Genomic DNA, 27,608 nt, shown 5'->3' with positions numbered 1-27,608 from the left:
TCACAATGGTCTTGGAGTAGAAGACGCTGCTAGGGGAGGCAGGCTGTTGCAGGCGATCAGCACCCTGGCCATGAGCTGGAAGGCCTCGTTGATGTTCCTGGACTCCTTGGCCGAGGTCTCGAGCGCCGCCAGGTGGCCGTGCTTCTCCGCCATTGCGCAGGCTTGCTCGAACAGCACCTGCCGCCTCTCGCACAGGTCAGACTTGGTCCCTGGGAGGGAGGGAGGGAGAAGTCAGGAGCCGGTGAACGGCTTATTCCAGTTTGTTTTTTCTAAACAGACTTTGAGGATTGCATTTCAGATGGGGCCGTGGCACTCCGGCCTTCCAAGCACGAGGCTTGGAGTTGGACCCCTGAGCCGAGCTTGGTCCCCGCAGCTCTGCCCTCAGACCTGGTGCAGCAACACAGGAGCAGGTGTGTGCTAGCGTCCAGCTGGGACAGTGCCACTCCCCCCAGCCCCCAGCCAGGAGAAACATCCCCTCACTGCAGTACAAGGACATTCATTCACCCTGGCAAACAAAACTCAAACACGGTCGTGGGTAGCACGAAAGGGGGCGCTGTCGAGCCCATCTTCTGCCACTGCCAACTCAGGGGCAGCCAGAGGGGCGTGTTCTCGTCTCTGCTTTCATGATGAAGAAAGCTTTTACTGGAACTCGGTGGGAGACGTGTGTGTTCAAGAGAGAACACGGGCTTGTCCACAGTGGGGACAGGCCAGCGACATCTGTGCTCGAGAACACGGGCGTGGAGAGCCAGCCCAGAGGTGCGTGTTTTAGTGGTACGACAGGTCTCTGCTCTGAAGACCTGGTGGTGCTCAGGGCTGACTCCTGGCTCTGTGCTCAGGGATCACTCCCGGCAGTGCTTGGGGACCGGATGTGGGTCAGCTGCATGCGACATCTGTGTCCTGCCCCTGTGCTTTGTCTGAGCCCTAGGATGTTTTTCCCAATCGAGAATCTAGACAGTAAACTGCGCAGATGCGCATCCCCTCCGCACTGACAGTGTCTGTGACCCCATCTCAGCACTCTCGGAACAGGCCCAGTTCCCCAGAGAGCCCAGGACCGAGGGGGCTGACCAAGGGGGCGTCCAGCTCTGCACCTACATCCCGCAGGGGTACTAGGATGTCTCAAGGCGGCATCCAAAGAGAAGCTCCCAGGGACGGAGGATTTCTTGCCTGTGTTGACAGTGAAACCAGGCGGGGCCGGTTCCTCCACCTGGTTTTCATTATTGTCCCCTGAGGGGCCTTGTAGCCCACCTCTGTCTCCCAGCTCCCCCTTCACTCCCCTCCCAGGAAGAACTTGACAACAGTTGAATGGAAACCAGGATCCATTTGCAGGAAGTTGCAAATACACAGATCCTGGGAACCACCCAGTCCCCTGTGGGCCACCTCTAGCCACGGCACAAGATCAAAACCAGGAAATCACCCCTGACATGACCCACAGACATGACTCAGAGCCTGCCAGCCACACTTGCATGCCTCTGTGTGTGTGTGTGTGTGTGTGTGTGTTGGATCGTGTATATGCATGGGTATATATGTGAGTATACATGTGGATGTGTGTATACATGTATAGGTTTGTATATATATCACTGTAGCCCTCTTGTTCATCAATTTGCTCAAGGGAAGAGATGAAATAAAGGGCAGTCGCTGGCTGGGGTCAGTCAAACTGGCAAGTGCATGTGGCTGGAGAGAATCTTCCAGAGTGCAGCAGGCAAAGGCAGGTCTGCTCCTGGGCACAGCCCCCACCCCAGCAGCAGCCTTGGTGTGCCAGACACAGCGGCAAGGAAGGCCTTGCAGCACATTCGAATCCGTCTCCTTTTCAAGGGTGGGGGGATAGGAAGTTTGGATGACACCTGGTGACACTCAGGCTTAGTCCTGGTCTGTGTTCAGGGATCACTCCTGGTGGGGCTTAGAGAACATATGTGGTGCTGGGGATCGAACCCAGGTCAGCTGTGACAAGTCAAGTGCCCTCCCCGCTGTGCTGTGACTCTGCCCTCCTGAGCCCGCCTGATGTGCCAGGAGTAAGTGCTCTTTGTCTTATTCAATGTTGATTTTGCAGGGGGGCCTCACCTGGCAGTGTTCAGGTTTGAACCCAGAGTCACAGGAGAGGGATCTCTCCTGCCCTCATTAAATCGTAGTTTTGTGTGTGGGGTGGGGTTGGACTTGGCTCTGTGCTCAGGAGTGCCCCCTGGCAGTGCTCGGGGAAGCCTCTGTGGGGTGGGCAGCTGCTAGCCCAAGGCCCTGCCCTCTGGATTCCTTCACACGAGGAGTCTGAGTGGTCCTGGGCTCTGCTCAGTGCAGGGGACGCCTCTGGCCCTCGGACCCTGCGGGGCAGCGGGGCAGGAAGAGCCGACAGAGGAAGCAGCCCCGTGGCAGAGAGCCGAGCCCCGAGGTGGAGAAGGAAGCTCTGCTCGCACAACTGAAGCGACAGGAGTGGCCGGAAAGGGCTGGCACTTTGCCAGATGACGCCGCAGCCGAGAGTGTCCGGGCTGACCCCGCTACTGCCTCTCTGCTCCTGAACCCCTGTCGGGGCTGGCCGGGGATCCTTTCGTGTGTGTGTGGAGGGGGCGGTGATTGAACCCACAGGGGGCAATGCTCAGGGCGCACCCTGCTTGGTCCCGCTTTCCTGGGGTTTGTTGCTGGTGGTTTTGGGGACCAAGTGGTGCAGGGAGGGGACCTGGTCAGCCTCAGTCAAGGCCAGGGCTTTACTTCTTTTTTTTTTTCCTTTTGCTTTTTGGGTCTCACCCAACAAAGCTCAAGGGTTTCTGCTGGCTCTGCACTCAGAAATCACTCCTGGCAGTGCTCAGGGGAACATATGGGATGCTGGGAATTGAACCCGGGTTGGCTGCAGGCAAGGCAAATGCCTTACTTGCTGTGCTATCGCTCCAGCCCGTGTTTTACTCTTTTTTTCTTTTGCTTTTTTGGTCACACCTGGAGATGCACAGGGGTTACTCCTGGCTCTGCATTCAGGAACTATTCCTGGCGGTGCTCAGAGGCCCATAAGGGATGCTTGGAATCAAACCTGAGTCGGTCGCTTGCAAGGCAAACGCCCTACCCGCTGTGCTATTGCTCCAGCCCATGATTTACTTCTCATACTATCTCCAGCCTTCAGAGCTTTTTTTCCTTAACAAATTCACACCCCATGCCTCATGCCCCATGGGTCAGTGACTCTGATACTATTCCTGGGCCAGACCTGTCCTGAGTGCTGTCTACTGCTGTGCTTTCTGGGCTGGGGGCTCGATTCCTCTCAAACCCAGGAGGCAAAGTAGCGTCTCATCCATTCTCGGCCTGGACTCTACCACTGATCTCCCTTCCAGCCTCAGCCCTGCGTGTTCCTTTGCCGTGTGTGTGTGTGGAGGGGAGGGGGCGCCAGGCATGTGCTCTGGGGCCCTGGGGTGCTGGGGATCAAACTCAAGGCCTTGGCACAGGCCAGGTACAGACTTGCCCGGTCCAGCTGCCTCCTGACCACTGCCACGCGCGCCTGAGCACTGCTCATCCCTTGGAGCTGAGCCCCAGCAGGGGGCTGGCAGGGTTGCCCGTGGCCTTGAGGCTCCCATACAGACCTATCAGCATGATGACCGTGTCGGTGGCTCTGTACATCTTCACCTCGTCAATCCAGTATGGAACAGACCCGAAGGTGGAGCGAAGCGTGATGTCGTAGGCGATGATGGCCGTGTCCACCCTGCGGTAGTAGCTCCGTGTGATGGCCCGGTAGCTCTCCTGGACTGCGGTGTCCCACACCTGCATCTGGAGGGGGCGGGAGCAGAGGGGGTCGGGGGCGGCCCACCTGAGGAACACAGCTCCCTCAACTCTGAAAATCACAGTTTCCTGGAGTCACAGAACTGCAGGGAGGGCGCTTGCCTGCTCCTCCTGGCCAATCCGGGTTCGATCCTCGGCACCCCATGGAGGCCCCGGAACCCTCCAGGAGTGATTCCTGAGCACCACTGGGGGTGGATCAAAAAATCCAAAATAAAAACAGTTTTAGGGTCAGAGATATGGTCAGCAGGGTACACGCCTTTCACGTGGCTGATACAGATTCAACCCCCGGCACCCCACACGCCCTGCCAGGGGTGATTCCTGAGTGGGACCAGGAGCTACCCCTGAGCATTGGCAGTGTGGCTCCAAAATTCATAAATAAATTAGTAAGTAAGGCGGCTCTCTGGGCCTCCTTTCTAGGATATGGGCTCAGGGATCTGGTGCCGCCTGGGTTATTTCCTGTTCCTCCTCCAACACCGAGGTATGCCCTGGCTTCCGGTTCTCCACCGAAGGCGCCCTGGCTGGGAGGGTGAACCTGCTGTCCTGAGATTTGGTGTCTTGTTCTCTTTAAAAAAATCCTTTTGGTTTTGGCCACACCCAGTGAATTTAGGGATTGTCCTTGCTGGGTGCTCGCAGTTGCTCCCAGATGTGCTCAGGGAAGCGGGTAACGCTCTCCCTCTGGCTCTAAGATTGTGTTATTTTGTCCACACACCCAGCTCTGCTCCAGGTTTACTCCCGGCTCTGTGCTCAAGAGCTCATTCCTGCAGTGCTGAGGTTTGGACCCGTTTGATCCCTGACAGTGCATGCAGAGCCCGGACCTGCCAGGAGGGATCCCTGAACATCATGTGACATGGCCCGAAACCAAAACCAAACAAGCGAAAGGAGAACAAAGAAAACAAAACGGTCACTTGCCATGTCCCATGTGTGCCACTAGTTCTTTGCATTTTGTTCACGGTATCTGCGTGTGCAGGAATTTGACTCCCGGTAGCCATAGAGAAGTGGACACACCTGCCCTTCACATGGTGACATGGAGCGATGGTTTCTTTCATGCTTTGCCCCTTCCCGATGCTTTGATTTTAAAGACCCCCTAGACTTGGGGGTGGGGGGCTGATCCTGTAAGAGGTTCCTGTTTTCCCTTTACCCCACTCCTTCCTGACTCTCGTATCTCCTTGAGGAAAACCCAGCCCGGCCCCCCAACCTTCACTTTCTTGCCGTCGATGTCCAGGGAACGCAAGATGAAGTCCACGCCGAATGTGATCTGGTGGTCATCGCTGTAGACCCCGGTGGCGAAGGTCTGCACCACACACGTCTTGCCCACGCCAGAGTCCCCGATGAGAATGACCTTGAACTGGAAGTCGAAGTTGTCGTCCAGGGCCATGGTGAGGCTGGGGAACTGCGTGGCTCTGCTCGCTGGCTCTGAGTTCAGGAGGGAAGGAGAGACCCGCTGAGTCACCAGGAGATGCCCCGTGACCGTCAGCACGCCTGCCCGAGGGGGACCCACTTGCGTGTTGAGTGGGGGCCAGACTCAAAGGTTCCCCCGCCGTCCCCTGCCTGGCCCTGTGCACGGTCAGCACTGAGATGACGCTGGGATGGAAACCCTAGTCGGGGAGACCACGTGTGCCCGAGAAGTGGGGTATCACAGGAGACCCCACCATTGTGCACCTGCCTTTCATCAGCGGGCTCACGTCTCGCTCCCGTGCACCCCCAGAGTGGTGTGGGGAGACGGGATGCCCAGGCTCCCAGCAGCCAGTGCGGGGGCAGGATGGTCAGGTTCGGGGGGCCGGAGGGAAAGGACAGTAGGGAGGGCATTTGCCTAGCACGTGGCTGATCTGGTTCGATCCCCAGCATCCCATAGGGTCCCCCCAGCACTGCCAAGGGTCATTCCCGAGGGCAGAGCCAGGAGGAACCCTTGGCATCACAGGCTGCGACCCAAACAGCAATAAATAAATAAAGGAGATATCTTAAAATATATATATTTTATATATTATATATATTTTATATGTATATATATTTTAAGATATCTCCTTTATTTATTTATATATATTACATGTATATACATATACATACATAGGGAGGCATGGGCCAGAGAGAGCTCAAAGGGCTGAGCTCAGGCTTTGCGTGCAGGAGGCCCGGGCTCCGTCCCTGGCACCACATGGCTCCCTGACACCTCCAGCAGCACTGCTGGGTAAAGCCCCGAACCAAAGAAAAGATAAAGGTTGGCACAGTTCAGCGGGGAGGCTGTTTGCTTTGCGATTGGCCGACCCCAGTTCCATCCCGACCACTACCAGGAGTGATCCCCGAGCATGGCAAGGTACCGCCCAAAAACCAAATATGTATCTCCGTGCTGGAGTTCGTTGTCTAATATATATCTACACACATACACACTCACACACAGACACACACACACACACTTTACATGTTGTACTTTTTGAGGGGGAAGTCTGGGTGTCACATCTGGTTGTGCTCAGGGATCCCCCTCCCTCCACACACACACACACACACACACACACACACACACACACACACACATACACACGCACACATACACGCGCGCACACACACACCCATGCTCTGCTGTCTTTGAGCCCCGCAGGCACTGCCTCCCTCTGGGCGCTCAGGTGTGGCTGCTGGGGTGCCCTTGGCCCCCCGGGGTGTCCACCTGCTGTCCTGCGCCTCTGTGCCCAGGAGACCGGCCGGAGCCCTTCCTCACCACAGCCCAGCAGGTATTCTTGGAAGGGCCCGTCCCTGCGGGCGCCCTGGTTGGGTGTTTTAGTCTAGGGTAAGCCCTGAGCAGGGCTGTGATCCCCCCAACCAGCCCTGCCCCCGACACCCCCAAAACAGAGTCCTAGAAAAGGCGAGGGGGCTCATCAACCTGCGTATGGAAAAGCCCGAGTCCCAGGAGGTCCAATCCCAAGTTCCCCAAGGGGTTCCCCAGTTCTCCAGGCCCCCCTGAAGCCCAGGACAGAGTGAGCGGACCCCCGGCCACACGGCCCACCAGGCGCCCACTTTGCCGTCCTCTGACCCCCAGGCCTCGCTCCCCGCACCCCTCCCTACCTGTCTCCCGCTGCCCCGGTCACTGTCCTGATGAGAGAAAGGAGCCCCCACCCTGGCCATGCTACCCCCGCAACCGGCCTGTGCGCTCACCTTCCCGCAGCCGAATGGTGCGAATCCCGCACTCGGTGCCCTGGGAACTGTAGACCTGGGCCCGGGGGACCGTCGCGCAAACGAAAGTGAAAGGAAGACCAGGGCCTGCAGCAGCCCTTGGTGACAGGCGGGGACGGGCGCAGATGAAACGCCCAGCCAAAGCCTAGACCTCATCCCGTGTGGGGACGGCGCCAGGGCAGGGGCCCAGCAGCGGGGTCTGGGCTTGAGAAACCGAGGGGCTCTGACGGGACAGCCAACTGGGAAGCAGAGACACCTGGGACAGGCGCTTGCCTGGCCTCTTGTCCACCTGCAGTGGGTGCCCGCTGCCACGTGGGGCACTGCCAGGAGTCACAGTCAGGAGTAGCCCCTGAGCACTGTCAGGTTAGAAACAAACAAACCAACCCACAACACTCCTCCAAATAACAATAACGTGATGTCTGAGCCAGGGATGGCCCCGCGGCTGAGTGTGTGGAGGAGGCCTGGGTCTGAGCCCCTCTGGGAGTGCTCCTGAGCACTGCCCGCTGGCCCCATTCCTCCTTCCTGCCCAAGAGAAACGCTCAGGCAGACCCGGTCCACAGGATGGAGGGGCGATCACAGGGAGTCCGAGAGTCCAGTGTTGGCTCCCGATAACAGTGTCTGGAAAGAACAAGCCAGACGCTTCACCCAGCCCTACCTGGCAGCGCTTCCCGGGGGGAGAGACAAATGACTCTTCCTCTCTGAGCCCCTCTCGGAGGGCAGGGTGGGAGCTCGGGGAACATATGGGATGCTGGGGATTGAACCTGGGTCGGCTCATGCAAGTCAAACGGCCTGCCCACTGTACTATGGCTCCAGCCCCTCACATATTACTTTTTAAAATATATTTATTTATTTCTTATTTTGCTTTTTGGGTCACACCCAGCGATACACAGGGGTTACTTCTGGATCTGCACTCAGGAATTACTCCTGCAGTGCTCAGGGGACCATATGGGATGCTGGGAATCGAAGCAGGATCGGCCACATGCAAGGCAAACACCCTACCTGCTGTGCTATCGATCCAGCCCCTCAAGTATTACTTTTTACCACTGAAGAACTCCAGGCTAAATAACCTCTCCCCAGCCTGACGTCAGCAATAATGACCCCTTCAAGTCCAGGGAGCTGCTTTTTTTTTTTTTAAGTAACAGATTTTATTTAGAGGCTTTTGAGGATGGGAGGAAGGGATAAGAAAGGGAGAGAGAGGGAAGAGTAACGCGCTGAAGAGAGAACGAGGGCTTCTCCAAGGGTGGAGGAAGACCCTGCACATACCAGAGCTTTAGACGCAAAAGTATGAAAGCATGGAAGTACACATCTCCAGAGGGGAGATGCGGGCGACACGTGTGCTCAGGCGACACATGTGCTCAGCCACGCGGGCGCAAGCAGCACATGGGCTCAGGCAGCATATGCGCCCAGGGAGCTGCTTTTTGAAACACAAGTAGGGAGGGAGAATAATGCCCTAGGCTCTAGAGGCCGGTCCTTCCCTTCCTGCTGGAAAACCTAGTTTCTGCAGGTGGCTGGTGCGTTTCAATGGCAAACAAATTTCCATCCTGAAGATATGAAAAGCTTGTTTCAGGATCCCCTAGCCTTCCCAGCCTGGGCACTTTCCTTGGCCGACTTTGGTCCTCGTTTGAGGGGTTTTGTTGTCAGGTTTTTGTGGTGTCACTGCCCATGCAGCTTCGGGTTCGTGTCCTGTGTTAGCGGTCAGGTGTCTGGGTCAGGTGTTTACCCTTTCCAGATGGCCCTGTGCTTGACAACGCCCTGCCCTCCCCTCCCCCTGGGCAGGGAAAGGGATGTCTCTATTTTGATTTTGCTTCCCCGCCCCCCCATTCTTGGCTAAAGTGGAAGTCAGCTTGACCTCTGGGGTCAGCCTTGTCCCTAAAATCTGGTCCTGGAGGCATCTCAGCTTTCATTGTGGCCCTGTGCCGGGGTGGGGTGTGGCGGGGGTCCCTGCTGTGCGGAAGGGGGTCGTGCGCGGTGCTGTACAGGAAGCTCTCTGGCCGCAGAGAGCGTCGGGCTGAGGTGCTTGCCGTGGGTGCTGCTGTCGGGTCCCTCCCTGGCACGAGGTCCTTGAGTGCAGTCGGGGAGGCCAGAGCAGCCCTGGGTGTGGCCCAACAGCAGCAGAAGGCTTTCGTGCCTGTGCGAGTCGCACCCAGGGCTTCTGCCATGCCAGGGGTGTGCTCGGTGCCGGTTCAATTTCCCCCCCCCTTTCTGGGCCATACCCGCCTGTGCTAAGGGTGCACTGCCGACCGGGCTGGGGCGTCTACCCTGGCTGCCAGGGATTGAACCTCTTGGGCCGCGAGCAAGGCAGGCGCCACCCCGCTGTGCCGCCTCTGCAGCCCAGCTGCTGCTCACCAAATGCACCCGGTGTCCCGGCACCTGCCCGCCAACAGCGGTTTCATTCTCAGCAGTCAGAGGTTGGCACTATCTCGGTGTCTCTGTGGAGGAAACAGTCACTCTTGCCTGTGGCTTCCAGGGGGGCCTGTTGTGCAGCGCAGGCTCTCCTTCAGCCCTGCCCCTTCCCCCCACTTCCCTCCACAACTTCCTGCAGCCCTAGAAGGAGCAATATGCACTTCCCACATTGGGGGCAAAGCGAGGTCCCTCCCAGCAGTGCTCAGGGCTCATTCAGGGCTCTGCTTGGGGGGCCATATGTGCTGCTGGGGGTTGGAACCCAAAGACAAAACCCAGAAACCTGGGAGGAAGGCCAGAGAGAGAGTCCCGGGGCTGAGCCTCCCATCCTGCTGACCCTGATGAGAAGCCCCCTGCATCTTGCATTGTCCTCGAAGAACCACTACGCGTCAATCCGGAGCACAAAACCAGGAGTATCTCCTGATCACTCCTTGATGTGCCTGCTCCCCCCCTCATGCCCCTCCCCCAAAACCACCCCCAAAATCTAGTGAGAAGAAATTGGGGCTTGGGGCCGTACCCTGCAGTGCTCAGGAGCTAATCCCCGTTGGTGCTCAGGCGACCTCGTGTCGTGCAGGGCTGAACCCAGTCGGCTGGTACAGGTAAGAGCCTTCCCCCCCCCCCGTGCTCTCTTGGATGGTGGAATTGGGATCATAGATTCCTTTCGTACGTAACCGACACCAAGTACTGCAGGAGGCGCCTTTGGGGGAGGGCAGGCCACACCCGGTGGTGCTCGGGGATCGCTCCTGGCGGTCGTTGGGCCTCAGGGCTCAGGAGCAATCCTGGGGGAGCACTCTCGGCCGTGCTCTGAAGTGGAGTTGCCGGGGGCCGTCCCGGGCAGACAGTTCCCTGCCGGTGCTGGGGTTGGCCCAGCTCCGCTGGCCCTAGGGTCCTGTGCTGCATCTCAGCGGACAACCAGCTTTGTCCAACAAGGTTTATTGCTCACGGGGTCTGCAGGCCTACGAGGCCAGGATCGGTTTGATACTCGGTACACACTGAGGTGCTCTGCAGACACTGGCGACTCTGTCCCAGCTCAAGGGACAGCGGGCAGGTGACTCCGACTCTGCACAGTTAGAGTGAGTGGACGGTGTCGTGTCCGAGGAGATGGGCACAGAGGGCAGCCGCTGACCCAGCAGGATGTGCCCCCACCCTCACCGGCATTCGGGCCTGTCGCTGCTCCCTGTGCCCAGGCCGGGTTCCTGGAGATGGCTCCGGAATGTTCCAGACCTCCTGTCTCCTCCCTTGTCTTCTCATCACTCTTCAGTCAGGGCCGAAGGGGAAGCGCCCCTGGGGTACTCAGACCATCTGTGGGAGAGCGCCGGCCCCCACTGCGACCCGGGCAGCTCCCTGGCGTCTGCAGGAGATAAAAGGCCCGGGGACATTCAGAGCAAACCTGTCCTGTCCAGTCTGGCTGTGCCCGGGAGGCCAGCAGAGGGACTCGGCCCTCCTCGGAGGGGGAAGGCGAGTGGCAAGCAGCTCCGGACCCTAGGGCGCGGCAGAAACCAGGCACTCGGCAGACACCGGGAACTCTGCAGACACCGGGTACTCTGCAGACACCGGGTACTCTGCAGAAACCGGGGCACTCTGGGAGACACCGGGTACTCTGCAGACACTGGGTACTGTACAGATTGGGTAATCTGTAAACGCGGAGACACAGTAGACACTGGGGTACTCTGCAAACACCGAGGCCCTCTGCACACAGAGGTACTCTGCAGACCCTGGGTACTCTACAGACACGGGTACTCGGCAGACACTGGGATACCTGCCAGACACTGGGTATATTCTGCCCACATGGGTACTGGGCAGACCCCGGGAGCGCGCTCAGCAGGAGCACTTGCTCTTGTTGCTTCCACCCTGCGAATCCAGTCTCACAGTCTGGGAACCCAGTCTCGCACCCTTGGAACCCTGTTTCACACCCTGGGAGCCCCGTCTCGAACCCTGGGAGGCCCGTCTCGCACCCTGGGAACACTGTCTCGCACACTGGGAGCACTGACTCGCACCCTGGGAGCCCTGTCTAGCACCCTGGGAGCCTTGAGTCGCTTCCTGGGAGCCCTGACTCGCACCCTGGGAGCCCTGTCTTGCACCCTGGGAGCCCTGTCTCGCACCCTGCGAGCCCTGGCCGCAGGCGGCCATCCCAATGGTCTTGGAGTAGAAGACGCAGCTCAGGGGGGGCAGGCTGTTGCAGGCGATCAGCACCCTGGCCATGAGCTGGAAGGCCTCGTTGATGTTCCTGGACTCCTTGGCCGAGGTCTCAAGCACGTCCAGAAGGCCGAAATTCTTCGCTAGCGCACAGGCTTCCTCAAACGGCACCTGTCGCCTCTCGCACAGGTCAGACTTGGTCCCTGGGGGGAGGGAGGGAGAAGTCAGGAGCCGGTGAACGGCTTATTCCACTTTGTTTTCTCTAAACAGACTTTGAGGATTGCATTTCAGATGGGGCCGTGGCACTCCAGCCTTCCAAGCACGAGGCCTGGAGTTGGACCCCTGAGCCGAGCTTGGTCCCCGCAGCTCCGCCCTCAGACCTGGTGCAGCAACACAGGAGCAGGTGTGTGCAAGCGTCCAGCAGGGACAGTGCCACTCCCCCCAGCCCCCAGCCAGGAGCAACATCCCCTCACTGCAGTACAAGGACATTCCCCCTGGCAATGAAACTCAAACACCATCATGGGTAGCACGAAAGGGGGCGCTGTCGAGCTCATCTTCTGCCACTGCCAACTCAGGGGCGGCCAGAGGGGCGTGTTCTCGTCTCTGCTTTCATGATGAAGAAAGCTTTTACTGGAACTCGGTGGGAGACGTGTGTGTTCAAGAGAGAACACGGGCTTGTCCACAGTGGGGACAGGCCAGCGACATCTGTGCTCGAGAACACGAGCTTGCAGAGGTGCGTGTTTTAGTGGTACGACAGGTCTCTGCTCTGAAGACCTGGTGGTGCTCAGGGCTGACTCCTGGCTCTGTGCTCAGGGATGACTCCCGGCAGTGCTTGGGGACCGGATGTGGGTCAGCTGCATGCGACATCTGTGTCCTGGCCCTGTGCTTTGTCTGAGCCCTAGGATGTTTTTCCCAGTCGAGAATCTAGACAGTAAACTGCGCAGATGCGCGTCCCCTCCGCACTGACAGTGTCTGTGACCCCATCTCAGCACTCGCGGAACAGGCCCAGTTCCCCAGAGAGCCCAGGACCGAGGGGGCTGACCAAGGGGGGCATCCATCTCTGCACCTACATCCCGCAGGGGGACTAGGATGTCTCAAGGCGGCATCCAAAGAGAAGCTCCCAGGGACGCAGGATTTCTTGCCTGTGTTGACAGTGAAACCAGGCGGGGCCGGTTCCTCCACCTGGTTTTCATTATTGTCCCCTGAGGGGCCTTGTAGCCCACCTCTGTCTCCCAGCTCCCCCTTCACTCCCCTCCCAGGAAGAACTTGACAACAGTTGAATGGAAACCAGGATCCATTTGCAGGAAGTTGCAAATACACAGATCCTGGGAACCACCTAGTCCTCCGTGGGCCACCTCTAGCCATGGCACGAGATCAAAACCAGGAAATCACCACTGACATGACCCACAGACATGACTCAGAGCCTGCCAGGCACACTTGCATGCCTGTGTGTGTGTGTGTGTGTGTGTGTGTGTGTGTGTGTGTGTGTGTCTGTGTGTGTGCTGGATCATGTATATGCATGGGTATATATGTGAGTATGCATGTGGATGTGTGTATACATGTATAGGTTTGTATATGTATTACTGTAGCCCCGTTGTTCATCAATTTGCTCAAGGGAAGAGGATGAAATAAAGGGCAGTCACTGGCTGGGGTCAGTCAAACTGGCAAGTGCATGTGGCTGGAGAGAATCTTCCAGAGTGCAGCAGGCAAAGGCAGGTCTGGTCCTGGGCACAGCCCCCACCCCAGCAGCAGCCTTGGTGTGCCAGACACAGCCGCAAGGAAGGCCTTGCAGCAGATTCAAATCTGTCTCCTCTTTGGGTTGGGGGGATAGGAAGTTTGGATGACACCTGGTGACACTCAGGGCTTAGTCCTGGTTCTGTGCTCAGGGATCACTCCTGGTGGGGCTTAGAGAACATATGTGGTGCTGGGGATCGAACCCAGGTCAGCTGTGACATCAAGTGCCCTCCCCGCTGTGCTGTGACTCTGCCCTCCTGAGCACGCCTGATGTGCCAGGAGTAAGTGCTCTTTACCTCATTAGATGTTGATTTTTGCAGGGGGGCCTCACCTGGCAGAGTTCAGGGGCTACTCCTGGCTGTGCGCTTGGGGCTTTGAACCCAGAGTCACAGCAGAGGGATCTCTCCTGCCCTCATTAAATCATTTTTGTGTGTGGGGGGGGTGGGATTTGGCTCTGTGCTCAGGAGTGCCCCCTGGCAGTGCTCGGGGAAGCCTCTGTGGGGTGGGCAGCTGCTAGCCCAAGGCCCTGCCAGCTGGATTCCTTCACACGAGGAGTCTGAGTGGTCCTGGGCTCTGCTCAGCGCAGGGGACGCCTCTGGCCCTCGGACCCTGCGGGGCAGCGGGGCAGGAAGAGCCGACAGAGGAAGCAGCCCCGTGGCAGAGAGCCGAGCCCCGAGGAGGAGAAGGAAGCTCTGCTCGCACAACTGAAGCGACAGGAGTGGCCGGAAAGGGCTGGCACTTTGCCAGATGACGCCGCAGCCGAGAGTGTCCGGGCTGACCCCGCTGCTGCCTCTCTGCTCCTGAACCCCTGTCGGGGCTGGCCGGGGATCCTTTCGTGTGTGTGTGTGGAGGGGGCGGTGATTGAACCCACAGGGGGCAATGCTCAGGGCGCGCCCTGCTTGGTCCCGGGGCTCCTGGGGTGTGTTGCTGGTGGTTTTGGGGACCAAGTGGTGCAGGGAGGGGACCTGGTCGGCCTCAGGCAAGGCCAGGGCTTTACTTCTTTTTATATTTTTTTTCCTTTTGCTTTTTGGGTCTCACCCAACAAAGCTCAAGGGTTTCTGCTGGCTCTGCACTCAGAAATCACTCCTGGCAGTGCTCAGGGGAACATATGGGATGCTGGGAATTGAACCCGGTTGGCTGGGTGCAAGGCAAATGCCCTACTTGCTGTGCTATCGCTCTAGCTCTTGATTTTTTCTTTTGCTTTTTGGGTCATACCAGGAGATGCACAGGGGTTACTCCTGGCTCTGCTTTCAGGAATCACTCCTGGTGGTGCTCAGAGGACCATATGGAATGCTGGGAATCGAACCTGGGTTGGCCGCATGCAAGGCAAGCTCCCTACATGCTGTGCTATCGCTCTAGCCCGTGCTGTACTTCTCGTACTATCTCCATCTTGCAGAGCTTTTTTTCCTTAACAAATTCACAGCCCATGCTCATGTCCCAGGTATCAGTGACTCTGATGCTACTTCCTGGGCCAGACCTGTCCTGAGGTGCTGTCTACTGCTGTGTTTCTGGGCTGGGTCCAGCTGCCTCCCGGCCACTGCCACGCGCGCCATGAGCACTGCGCGTCCCAGAGAGCTGACCCCAGCAGGGGGCTGGCAGGGTTGCCCGAGGCCTCGAGGCTCCCATACAGACCCATCAGCATGATGACCGTGTCGGTGTCTCCGTACTCCTTCACCTCGAAAATCCAGTCCGGAACAGACTCGAACGAGGAGCGCCGTGTGATGTCGTAGGCGATGATGGCCGAGTCCACCTCACGGTAGTAGTTCTTTGTGATGGCCCGGTAGCGCTCCTGGCCCGCCGTGTCCCACAGCTGCATCTGGAGGGGGCGGGAGCAGAGGGGGTCGGGGGTGGCCCACCTGACGGGCACAGCTCCCTCAACTCTGAAAAACACAGTTTCCTGGAGTCACACAACTGCAGGGAGGGCGCTTGCCTGCTCCTCCTGGCCAATCTGGGTTCGATCCCCCGCACCCCATAGAGGCCCCGGAACCCTCCAGGAGTGATTCCTGAGCACCACTGGGGGTGGATCAAAAAATCCAAAATAAAAGGCAGTTTCAGGGTCAGAGAGATGGTACAGCAGGAAGGCGGTGCCTTTCACGTGGCTGATACAGGTTCAACCCCCGGCAGCCCCCATGGTCCCCGAGCCCTGCCAGGGGGATTCCTGAGTGGAGCCAGGAGCCACCCCCGAGTATTGGCAGTGTGGCTCCAAAATACATAAGTAAGTAAGGCGGCTCTCTGGGCCTCCTTTCTAGGATATGGGCTCAGGGATCTGGTGCCGCCTGGGTTGTTATTTCCTGTTCCTCCCCCGACACCGAGGTATGCCCAGGCTTCGGGGTCTCCACCAGAGGCGCCCTGGCTGGGAGGGTGAACCTGTTGTCCTGAGGTTTGGTGTCTTTTGCTCTTTTTTAAAAAATCCTTTTGGTTTTGGGGCCACACCCAGGGATTGTCCTCGCTGGGTGCTCGCAGTTGCTCCCAGATGTGCTCAGGGAAGCGGGTAACGCTCTCCCTCTGGTGCTAAGATTGTGTTATCTTATCACACACCCAGCTCTGCTCCAGGTTTACTCCTGGCTCTGTGCTCAAGAGCTCATTCCTGCAGTGCTAAGGTTTGGACCCGTTTGATCCCTGATGGTGCATGCAGAGCCCGGACCTGTCAGGAGGGATCCCTGAACATCATGTGACATGGCCCGAAACCAAAACCAAACAAGAGAAAGGAGAACAAAGAAGACAAAACGGTCACTTGCCAAGTCCCATGTGTGCTACTAGTTCGGTGCACTTTGTTCACGGTATCTGCGTGTGCAGGAATTTGACTCCCGGTAGCCATAGAGAAGTGGACACACCTGCCCTTTACATGGTGACATGGAGGGATGGTTTCTTTCATGCTTTGCCCCTTCCCGATGCTTTGATTTTAAAGACCCCCAGGACTTGGGGGTGTGGGGCTGATCCTGTAAGAGGTTCCTGTTCTCTCTTTACCCCACTCCTCCTGAGACTCGTATCTCCTTGAGGAAACCCCGAAAGACCCCCCCAACCTTCACTTTCTTGCCGTCGATGTCCAGGGAGCGCAAGATGAAGTCCACTTTGACTGTGTTATTCTGGTCATCGCTGTAGACCCCGGAGGCAAAGTGCTGCAACACGCTTGTCTTGCCCACGCCAGAGTCCCCGATGAGAATGACCTTGAACTGGAAGTCGAAGTTGTCGTCCAGGGCCATGGTGAGGCTGGGGAACTGCGTGGCTCTGCTCGCTGGCTCTGAGTTCAGGAGGGAAGGAGAGACCCGCTGAGTCACCAGGAGATGCCCCGTGACCGTCAGCACGCCTGCCCGAGGGGGACGCACACGCGTGTAGAGGGGGGGCCAGACTCAAAGCTTCCCTCGCCGTCCCCTGCCTGGCCCTGTGCACGGTCAGCACTGAGATGACGCTGGGATGGAAACCCTAGTCGGGGAGACCACGTGTGCCCGAGAAGTGGGGTATCACAGGAGACCCCACCATTGTGCACCTGCCTTTCATCAGCGGACTCACGTCTCGCTCCCGTGCACCCCAGAGGGGTGTGGGGAGACGGGATGCCCGGGCTCCCAGCAGCCAGTGCGGGGGCAGGATGGTCAGGTGCCGGGGCCGGAGGGAAAGGACAGTAGGGAGGGCATTTGCCTAGCACTTGGCTGATCCGGGTTCGATCCCCAGCATCCCATAGGGTCCGCCCAGCACTGCCCGGGGTCATTCCTGAGGGCAGAGCCAGGAGTAACGCCTGAGCATCACAGACTGCGACCCAAACAGCAATAAATAAATAAAGGAGATATCTTAAAATATATATAATATCTATTTTATATATAATATATATTTTATATGTATATATATTTTAAGATATCTCCTTTATTTATTTATATATATTACATGTATATACATATACATTCATAGTGAGGCGTGGGCCAGAGACACCTCAAAGGGCTGAGCTCAGGCTTTGCGTGCAGGAGGCCCGGGCTCCGTCCCTGGCACCACATGGTTCCCTGACACCTCCAGCAGCACTGCTGGGTAAAGCCCCGAACCAAAGAAAAGATAAAGGATGGCACAGTCCAGCAGGGAGGCTGTTTGCTTTGCGATTGGCCGACCCCAGTTCCATCCCGACCACTATCAGGAGTGATCCCCGAGCATGGCAAGGTATCGCCCAAAACCCAAATATGTATCTACATTGCTGGAGTCCGTTGTCTAATATATATCTACACACATACACACTCACACACAGACACACACACACACACTTTACATGTTGTACTTTTTGAGGGGGAAGTCTGGGTGTCACATCTGGTTGTGCTCAGGGATCCCCCTCCCTCCACACACACACACACACACACACACACACACACATACACACACACACATACACGCGCGCACACACACACCCCTGCTCTGCTGTCTTTGAGCCCCGCAGGCACTGCCTCCCTCTGGGCGCTCAGGTGTGGCTGCTGGGGTGCCCTTGGCCCCCCGGGGTGTCCACCTGCTGTCCTGCGCCTCTGTGCCCAGGAGACCGGCCGGAGCCCTTCCTCACCACAGCCCAGCAGGTATTCTTGGAAGGGCCCGTCCCTGCGGGCGCCCTGGTTGGGTGTTTTAGTCTAGGGTAAGCCCTGAGCAGGGCTGTGATCCCCCCAACCAGCCCTGCCCCCGACACCCCCAAAACAGAGTCCTAGAAAAGGCGAGGGGGCTCATCAACCTGCGTATGGAAAAGCCCGAGTCCCAGGAGGTCCAATCCCAAGTTCCCCAAGGGGTTCCCCAGTTCTCCAGGCCCCCCTGAAGCCCAGGACAGAGTGAGCGGACCCCCGGCCACACGGCCCACCAGGCGCCCACTTTGCCGTCCTCTGACCCCCAGGCCTCGCTCCCCGCACCCCTCCCTACCTGTCTCCCGCTGCCCCGGTCACTGTCCTGATGAGAGAAAGGAGCCCCCACCCTGGCCATGCTACCCCCGCAACCGGCCTGTGCGCTCACCTTCCCGCAGCCGAATGGTGCGAATCCCGCACTCGGTGCCCTGGGAACTGTAGACCTGGGCCCGGGGGACCGTCGCGCAAACGAAAGTGAAAGGAAGACCAGGGCCTGCAGCAGCCCTTGGTGACAGGCGGGGACGGGTGCAGATGAAACGCCCAGCCAAAGCCTAGACCTCATCCCGTGTGGGGACGGCACCGGGGCAGGGGCCCTGCAGTGGGGTCTGGGCTTGAGAGACCGAGGGGCTCTGACGGGACAGCCAACTGGGAAGCAGAGACACCTGGGACAGGCGCTTGCCTGGCCTCTTGTCCACCTGCAGTGGGTGCCCGCTGCCACGTGGGGCACTGCCAGGAGTCTCAGTCAGGAGTAGCCCCTGAGCACTGTCAGGTTAAAAACAAACAAGCAAACCAACCCACAACACTCCTCCAAATAACAATAACGTGATGTCTGAGCCAGGGATGGCCCCGCGGCTTGGGGGCTGTAGGAGGCCTGGGTCTGAGCCCCTCTGGGATTGGCTCCTGAGCACTGCCCGCTGGCCCCATTTCCCCCCTGCCCGAGAGAAACGCTCAGGCAGACCCGGCCCACAGGATGGAGGGACGATCAGGGAGTCCGAGAGTCCAGTGTTGGCTCCCGATAACAGTGTCTGGAAAGAACAAGCCAGACCCTTCACCCAGCCCTACCTGGCAGCGCTTCCCGGGGGGAGAGACAAATGGCTCTTCCTCTCCGAGCCCCTCTCGGAGGGCAGCGTGGGTGCTCGGGGAACATATGGGATGCTGGGGATCAAACCTGGGTCGGCTGCATGCAAGTCAAACGGCCTGCCCACTGTACTATGGCTCCAGCCCCTCACATATTACTTTTTAAAATATATTTATTTATTTCTTATTTTGCTTTTTGGGTCACACCCAGCGATACACAGGGGTTACTTCTGGATCTGCACTCAGGAATTACTCCTGGCAGTGCTCAGGGGACCATATGGGATGCTGGGAATCGAAGCAGGATCGGCCACATGCAAGGCAAACACCCTACCTGCTGTGCTATCGCTCCAGCCACTCAAGTATTACTTTTTAGCACTGAAGAACTCCAGGCTAAAGAACCTCTCCCCAGCCTGACGTCAGCAATAATGACCCCTTCAAGTCCAGGGAGCTGCTTTTTTTTTTTTTTTGAAGTAACATATTTTATTTAGAGGCTTTTGAGGATGGGAGGAAGGGATAAGAAAAGGAGAGAGAGGGAAGAGTAACGTGCTGAAGAGAGAACGAGGGCTTCTCCAAGGGTGGAGGAAGCCCCTGCACATACCCGAGCTTTAGACACAAAAGTATGAAAGCATGGAAGTACACATCTCCAGAGGGGAGATGCGGGCGACACATGTGCTCGGCCATGCGGGTACAAGTAGCACATGGGCTCAGGCAGCATATGTGCCCAGGGAGCTGCTTTTTGAAACACAAGTAGGGAGGGAGAATAATGCCCTAGGCTCTAGAAGCCGGTCCTTCCCTTCCTGCTGGAAAACCTAGTTTCTGCAGGTGGCTGGTGCGTTTCAATGTGCAAAAGGAATTTCCATCCTGAAGATATGAAAAGCTTGTTTCAGGATCCCCTAGCCTTCCCAGCCTGGGCACTTTGCTTGGCAAACTTTGGTCCGAGTTTGAGGGGTTTTGTTGTTGTGTTTTTGTGGTGTCACTGGCCATGCAGCTTCGGGTTCGTGTCCTGTGTTAGGGGTCAGGTGGCTGGGTCAGGTGTTTACCCTTTCCCAGATGGCCTGTGCTTGGCAACGCCCCGACCTCCCCTCCCCTCCCCTCCCCTGGGCAGGGAAAGGGATGTCTCTAGTTTGATTCTGCTATTTGCTCCCCCCTCTCCTAATTCTTGGCTAAAGTGGAAATCAGCCTGACCTCTGGGTCAGCGTTGTCCCCAAAATCTGGTCCTGGAGGCATCTCAGCCTTCATTGTGGCCCTGTGCCGGGGTGGGGTGTGGCGGGGGTCCCTGCTGTGCGGAAGGGGGTCGTGCGCGGTGCTGTACAGGAAGCTCTCTGGATGCAGAGAGCGTCGGGCTGAGGCGCTTGCCGTGGGTGCTGCTGTCAGGTCCCTCCCTGGCACGAGATCCTTGAGTGCAGTCGGGGAGGCCAGAGCAGCCTTGGGTGAGCCCACACAGCAGCAGAAGGCTTTCATGCCTGTGCGAGTCGCACCCAGGGCTTCTCCCATGCCAGGGGTGTGCTCGGTGCTGGTTCAATTTCCACCCCCCTTTTTGGGCCATACCCGCCTGTGATAAGGGCGTACTGTCGACCGGGCTGGGGGCGTCTACTTGGGGCTGCCAGGGATCGAACCTGGGTGGGCTGTGAGCAAGGCAGGCGTCCTCCCTGCTGTGCTGCCTCTGCAGCCCAGCTGCTGCTCACGAAATGCACCCGGTGTCCTGGCACCTGCCCGCCAGCAGCGGTTTCATTCTCAGCAGTCAGAGGTTGGCACTATCTCGGTGTCTTGGTGGAGGAAACAGTCACTCTGGGCTGTGGCTCCCTGGGGGGCCTGGCATGCAGTGCAGGCTCTGCTTCAGCCCTGCCCCCTCCCCCCACTTCCCTCCACGACTTCCTGCAGCCCTAGAAGGAGCAATATGCACTTCCCCCATTGGGGGGCAAAGCGGGGTCCCTCCCAGCAGTGCTCAGGGCTCATTCAGGGCTCTGCTTGGGGGGCCATATGTGCTGCTGGGGGTGGGAACCCAAAGTCAAAACCTAGAAACCGGGGAGGAAGGGCAGAGAGAGAGTCCCAGGGCTGAGCCTCACATTCTGCTGACCCTGATGAGAAGCCCCCTGGCATCTTGCATTGTCCTCGAAGAACCACTAGGGGTCACTTCTGAGCACAGAGCCAGGAGTATCTCCTGAGCACTCCTTGATGTGCCTGCCCCCCCACCACCAAAATCTTGTGAGAAGTAATTGGGGCTTGGGGCCGTACCCTGCAGTGCTCAGGAGCTAATCCCCGTTGGTGCTCAGGGGACCTCGTGTGGTGCAGGGCTGAACCCGGTCGGCTGGTACAGGTAAGAGCCTTCCCCCCGTGCTCTCTTGGATGGTGGAATTGGGATCGAAGATTCCTTTCGTACGTAACCGACACCAAGTGCTGCAGGAGGCGCCTTTGGGGGAGGGCAGGCCACACCCGGTGGTGCTCGGGGATCGCTCCTGGCGGTCCTTGGGGGAGCAAACTGGCCAGCTGCAGTCAGGGAAGGGCCTGAGCTCCGATCCTGTCTCTCCCACCCTTTGACCAGTGTGCTGAGCACAGGGCTCGGGGGCGGGCCTGGGGGAGCACTCTCGTCCGTGCTCTGAACTGGAGTTGCTGGGGGCCGTCCCCGGGCAGAAGGTTCCCTGCCGGTGCTGGGGTTGGCCAGGATCAGTTTGATACTCGGTACAGACTGGGGTGCTCTGCGGACACTGGCGACTCTGTCCCAGCTCAAGGGACTGCGGGCAGGTGACTCCGACTCTGCACAGTTAGAGTGGACGGTGTCGTGTCTGAGGAGATGGGCACACAGGGCAGCCGCTGACCCAGCAGGACGCGCCCCCACCCTCACCGGCATTCGGGCCTGTCGCTGCTCCCAGTGCCCAGGCCGGGTTCCTGGAGATGGCTCCGGAATGTTCCAGACCTCCCGTCTCCTCCCTTGACTTCTCATCACTCTTCAGTCAGGGCCGAAGGGGAAGCGCCCCTGGGGTACTCAGACCGTCTGTGGGAGAGCGCTGGCCCCCACTGCGACCCGGGCAGCTCTTTGGCGTCTGCAGGAGAGAAAAGGCCCAGGGGACGTGCCAGAGCAAACCTGTCCTGTCCTGCAGAGGGACTCGGCCCTCCTCGGAGGGGAAGACGAGTGGCAAGCAGCTCCAGACCCTTGGGCACGGCAGAAACTCGGCACTCGGCAGACACCGTGGTCCTCAGCACACGGGGGGGGGGGGGTACTCTGCAGACACCGGGTACTCTGTAGACACTGGGGTATTTTGCAAGACACCAGGGCACTCTGCAGACACCGAGGCCCTCTGCACACGGAAGTACTCTGAAGACCCTGGGTACTCTACAGACACGGGTACTCGCAGACACTGGGGTACATGGCAGACACTGGGTATATTCTGCAGACATGGTACTTGGCAGACCCTGGGAGAGCGCTCAGCAGGGGCACAGGCTCTTGTTGCTTGCACCCTGGGAATCCAGTCTCACAGTCTGGGAGCCCTGGCTCATACCCTCGGGGCCCTTGATCACACTCGCGAAACTCTGGGCGCTGGGGCGCAGATTGTAGACCATGGAGCGGAGGAGGTTGATGCCTGCGAAGGCAGGCAGGCTGGTGATGGTGTTCAGGGCGGTAAAGCCGAGCTGGCTGGTGAGGGCCAGCTGTGTGTTGCGGGCGATCAGCTCCTTGGCCGCGAGCTCAAAGGCCTCGTTGATGTTCCTGGACTCCTTGGCCGAGGTCTCGAGCGCCACCAGGAGGCCGTGCTTCTCCGCCATTGTGCAGGCTTCCTTGGATGGCACCTGCCGCCTCTCACACAGGTCAGACTTGGTACCTCGGAGAGAGGGAGGGAGAAGTCGGGAGCCAGTGAACCGCTTATTCCAGTTTGTTTTTTCTAAACAGACTTTGAGGATTGCATTTCAGATGGGGCCGTGGCACTCCGGCCTTCCAAGCACGAGGCCTGGAGTTGGACCCCTGAGCCGAGCTTGGTCCCAGCAGCTCCGCCCGCCCTCAGGCCTGGTGCAGCAACACAGGAGCAGGTGTGTGCAAGCATCCAGCAGGGACAGTGCCACTCCCTTCAGCCCCCGGCCAGGAGCAACATCCCCTCACTGCAGTACATGGACATTCACCCTGGCACACAAAACTCAAACACCGTCGTGGGTAGCACGAAAGGGGGCGCTGTCGAGCCCATCTTCTGCCACTGCCAACTCAGGGGCAGCCAGAGGGGCGTGTTCTCGTCTCTGCTTTCATGATGAAGAAAGCTTTTACTGGAACTCGGTGGGAGACGTGTGTGTTCAAGAGAGAACACGGGCTTGTCCACAGTGGGGACAGGCCAGCGACATCTGTGCTCGAGAACACGGGCTTGCAGAGGTGCGTGTTTTAGTGGTACGACAGGTCTCTGCCATGAAGACCTGGTGGTGCTCAGGGCTGACTCCTGGCTCTGTGCTCAGGGATCACTCCCAGCAGTGCTTGGGGACCGGATGTGGGTCAGCTGCATGCGACACCTGTGTCCTGGCCCTGTGCTTTGTCTGAGCCCTAGGATGTTTTTCCCAGTCGAGAATCTAGACAGTAAACTGCGCAGATGCGCGTCCCCTCCGCACTGACAGTGTCTGTGACCCCATCTCAGCACTCGCGGAACAGGCCCAGTTCCCCAGAGAGCCCAGGACCGAGGGGGCTGGCCGAGGGGGGCGTCCAGCTCTGCACCCCCATCCCACAGGGGGACTAGGATGTCTTGAGGCGGCATCCAAAGAGAAGCTCCCAGGGACGGAGGATTTCTTGCCTGTGTTGACAGTGAAAGCAGGCGGGGCCGGTTCCTCCACCTGGTTTTCATTGCTGTCCCCTGAGGGGCCTTGTAGCCCACCTCTGTCTCCCAGCTCCCCCTTCACTCCCCTCCCAGGAAGAACTTGACAACAGTTGAATGGAAACCAGGATCCATTTGCAGGAAGTTGCAAATGCACAGATCCTGGGAACCACCCAGTCCCCTGTGGGCCACCTCTAGCCACGGCACAAGATCAAAACCAGGAAATCACCCCTGACATGACCCACAGACATGACTCAGAGCCCGCCAGCCACACTTGCATGCCTGTGTGTGTGTGTGTGTGTGTGTGTGTGTGTGTGTGCTGAATGTGTATATGCATGGGCATATATGAGTATGCATGTGGATGTGTGTATACATGTAGGTTTGTGTATGTAACACTGTAGCCCTGTAGTTCATCAATTTGCTCAAGGGAAGAGGATGAAATAAAGGGCAGTGGCTGGCTGGGGTCAGTCAAACTGCAAGTGCCATGTGGCTGGAGAGAATCTTCCAGAGTGCAGCAGGCAAAGGCAGGTCTGGTCCTGGGCACAGACCCCACCCCAGCAGCAGCCTTGGTGTGCCAGACACAGCCGCAAGGAAGGCCTTGCAGCAGATTCAAATCTGTCTCCTTTTCAAGGGTGGGGGGATAGGAAGTTTGGATGACTCCTGGTGACACTCAGGGCTTAGTCCTGGTTCTGTGCTCAGGGATCACTCCTGGTGGGGCTTAGAGAACATATGTGGTGCTGGGGATCGAACCCAGGTCAGCTGTGACAAGTCAAGTGCCCTCCCGCTGTGCTGTGACTCTGCCCTCCTGAGCACTCCTGATGTGCCAGGAGTAAGTGCTCATTACCTCATTAAATGTTGATTTTTCAGGGGGGCTTCAGCTAGCAGAGTTCAGAGGGCTACTCCTGGCTGTGGGCTCGGGGCTTTGAACCCAGAGTCACAGCAGAGGGATCTCTCCTGCCCTCATTAAATCCTAGTTTTGTGGGGGGGGGGGGGTGGGGGTGGGATTTGGCTCTGTGCTCAGGAGTGCCCCCTGGCAGTGCTCGGGGAAGCCTCTGTGCGGTGGGCAGCTGCTAGCCCAAGGCCCTGCCCGCTGAATTCCTTCACACGAGGAGTCTGAGTGGTCCTGGGCTCTGCTCAGCGCAGGGGACGCCTCTGGCCCTCGGACCCTGCGGGGCAGCGGGGTAGGAAGAGCCGACAGAGGAAGCAGCCCCGTGGCAGAGAGCCGAGCCCCGAGGAGGGGAAGGAAGCTCTGCTGGCACAACTGAAGCGACAGGAGTGGCCGGAAAGGGCTGGCACTTTGCCAGATGACGCCGCAGCCGAGAGTGTCCGGGCTGACCCCGCTGCTGCCTCTCTGCTCCTGAACCCCTTGTCGGGGCTGGCCAGGGATCCTTTTGTGTGTTTGTGTGTGGAGGGGGCGGTGATTGAACCCACAGGAGGCCTCAGGGCGCGCCCTGCTTGGTCCCGGGGCTCCTGGGGTGTGTTGCTGGTGGTTTTGGGGACCAAGTGGTGCAGGGATGGGACCTGGTCGACCTCAGGCAAGGCCAGTTCTTTACTTCTTTTTTTTTTCCTTTTGCTTTTTGGGTCACACCCAGGAAAGCTCAAGGGTTACTCCTGGCTCTGCACTCAGAAATCACTCCTGACAGTGCTCAGGCGGCCATATGGGATGTTGGGAATTGAACCTGGGTTGGCTGCATGCAAGGCAAATGCTCTACTTGCTGTGCTATCGCTCTAGCCCGTGTTTTACTTTTCTTTTTCTTTTGCCTTTTGGGTCACAACCGGAGATGCACTGGGGTTACCTCTGGCTCTGCACTCAGGAATTACTCCTGGCGGTGCTCAGGGGACCATATGGGATCTGGGAATAGAACCTGGGTGTCCCTGTGCAAGGCAAACGCCCTACCCGCTCTGCTATCCCTCCAGCCCATGATTTACTTCTCATACTATCTCCAGCCTCCAGAGCTTTTTTTTCCTTAACAAATTCACACTCCATGCCTCATGCCCCACGGGTCAGTGACTCTGATGTTACTTCCTAGGCCAGACCTGTCCTGAGGTGCTGTCTACTGCTGTTCTTTCTGGGCTGGGGGCAGGATCCCTCTCAAGCCCAGGGGTCAAACTAGCTTCTCATCCATTCTCGGCCTGGAATCTACCACTGATCTCCCGTCCGGCCTCAGCCCTGCTTGTTCCTTTGCCGTGTGTGTGTGTGTTTGTGTGTGTGTGTGTGTGTGTGTGTGTGTGTGTGGCGGTGGGGGGGAGCACCAGGCATGCACCCCGCAGTGCTCTGGGGATCAAACTCAAGGCCTGGGCACAGGCCAGGTTCGGACTCTCCGGGTCCAGCTGCCTCCCGGCCAAGGCACACGCGTGCCATGAGCACTGCGCATCCCGGAGAGCTGAGCCCCAGCAGCGGGGCTGGCGGAGTTGCGAGGCATGGAGACCCCCGTACCGACCCATCAGCATGATGACCTTGTTGGCAGCTCCGTACTTCTTCACCTCGGCAATCCAGTGCGGAACAGACTCGAACGAGGAGCGCCGCGTGATGTCGTAGGCGATGATGGCCGCGTCCACCCCGCGGTAGTAGCTCTGCGTGATGGTCCGGAAGCGCTCCTGGCCCGCCGTGTCCCACAGCTGCACCTGGAGGGGGCATAGCAGAGGGAGTCAGCGGCTGCCCACCTGACGGGCACAGCTCCCTGAACTCTGAAAAACACAGTTTCCGGGGCTGGAGCTATAAGCACAGTGGGTAGAGCGATTGCCTTGCATGCGGCCGACCCGGGTTCGATTCCCAGCATCCCATATGGTCCTCTGAGCACCGCCAAGAGTAATTCCTGAGTGCAGAGCCAGGAGTAACTTCTGAGCATCACTGGGTGTGACCCAAAAAGCAAAAAACAAAACAAAACAAAACAAAAGTTTCCTTGAGTCACAGAACTGCAGGGAGGGCGCTTGTCTGCTCCTCCTGGCCAATCCGGGATTGATCCCCGGCACCCCATGGAGGCCCGGACACCCCTCCAGGAGTGATTGTCCTCACTGGGTGCTCGCAGTTGCTCACAGATGGGTTCAGAGTAGCTGGTAACGCTCTCCCTCTGGCGCTAAGATTGTGTTATCTTATCACACACCCAGATCTGCTCCAGGTTTACTCCTGGCTCTGTGCTCAAGAGCTCATTCCTGCAGTGCTGAGGTTTGGACCCGTTTGATCCCTGACACTACGCAGACCCCTGACCCTGCCAGGAGGGATCCCTGAACATCATGTGACATGGCCCGAAACCAAAACCAAACAAGAGAAAGAGAACAAAGAAAACAAAACGGTCACTGGCCATGTCCCATGTGTGCGACTAGTTCTGTGCACTTTGTTCACGGTATCTGCGTGTGCAGGAATTTGACTCCCGGTAGCCATAGAGAAGTGGACACACCTGCCCTTCACATGGTGACATGGAGTGATGGTTTCTTTCATGCTTTGCCCCATCCCGATGCTTTGATTTTAAAGACCCCCAGGACTTGGAGGTGGGGGGCTGATCCTGTAAGAGGTTCCTGTTCTCTCTTTACCCCACTCCTTCCTAACTCTCGTATCTGCTTGAGGAAAGACCCAAAGGCCCCCCAACCTTCACTTTCTTGCCATCGATGTCCAGGGAACGCAAGATGAAGTCCACGCCAGTGGTGTTCTGCTGTGCCTCACTGTAGACCCCGGAGGCGAAGTGGTGCACCACGCACGTCTTACCCACGGTGAAGTCCCCGATGACAATGATCTTGAACTGGAAGTCGAGGTTCTCGTCCATGCTGAGGCTGGGGAACTGCGTGGCTCTGATCGCTGGCTCTGAGCTCAAGAGAAAAGGAGAGACCCGCTGAGTCACCAGGAGATGCCCCGTGACCGTCAGCATGCCTGCCCTCGGGGGATCCACACGCGTGTTGGGGATGGGGGGCCAGACTCAAAACTTCCCCTGCTGTCCTCTGCCTGGCCCTGTGCACGGTCAGCACTGAGATGACGCTGGGATGGAAACCCTAGTCGGGGAGA

General features: G+C 58.3%; 2 protein-coding genes and 1 pseudogene across 2 annotated transcripts; all 3 read right to left on the bottom strand.

Moving 5' to 3' along the window:
• LOC129402537 (ras-related protein Rab-19-like) lies at positions 1-10,464 on the bottom strand. The gene is made up of 5 exons (XM_055129484.1): positions 10,459-10,464; positions 6,889-6,943; positions 4,943-5,160; positions 3,552-3,735; positions 1-209 (listed from the first exon to the last, which is right to left on the bottom strand). Exons 1-5 carry the CDS (start codon positions 10,462-10,464, stop codon positions 1-3), a joined length of 672 nt encoding a protein of 223 aa, XP_054985459.1.
• A 324-nt stretch (positions 10,465-10,788) lies between these two features.
• On the bottom strand, positions 10,789-16,379 carry LOC101549634 (ras-related protein Rab-19-like). The gene is made up of 4 exons (XM_055129474.1): positions 16,200-16,379; positions 14,809-14,992; positions 11,409-11,645; positions 10,789-10,868 (listed from the first exon to the last, which is right to left on the bottom strand). Exons 1-4 carry the CDS (start codon positions 16,377-16,379, stop codon positions 10,789-10,791), a joined length of 681 nt encoding a protein of 226 aa, XP_054985449.1.
• Positions 16,380-17,842: 1,463 nt separating this feature from the next.
• On the bottom strand, positions 17,843-27,372 carry LOC129402531 (ras-related protein Rab-19-like; annotated as a pseudogene).
• Positions 27,373-27,608: the final 236 nt, after the last annotated feature.

Source organism: Sorex araneus, chromosome 1 (assembly GCF_027595985.1).
Source record: "Sorex araneus isolate mSorAra2 chromosome 1, mSorAra2.pri, whole genome shotgun sequence".
NCBI lineage: Eukaryota > Metazoa > Chordata > Mammalia > Eulipotyphla > Soricidae > Sorex > Sorex araneus.
The sequence above is the reverse complement of the archived record's forward strand: the minus strand, read 5'-3'. Positions and strand labels throughout refer to the sequence as shown.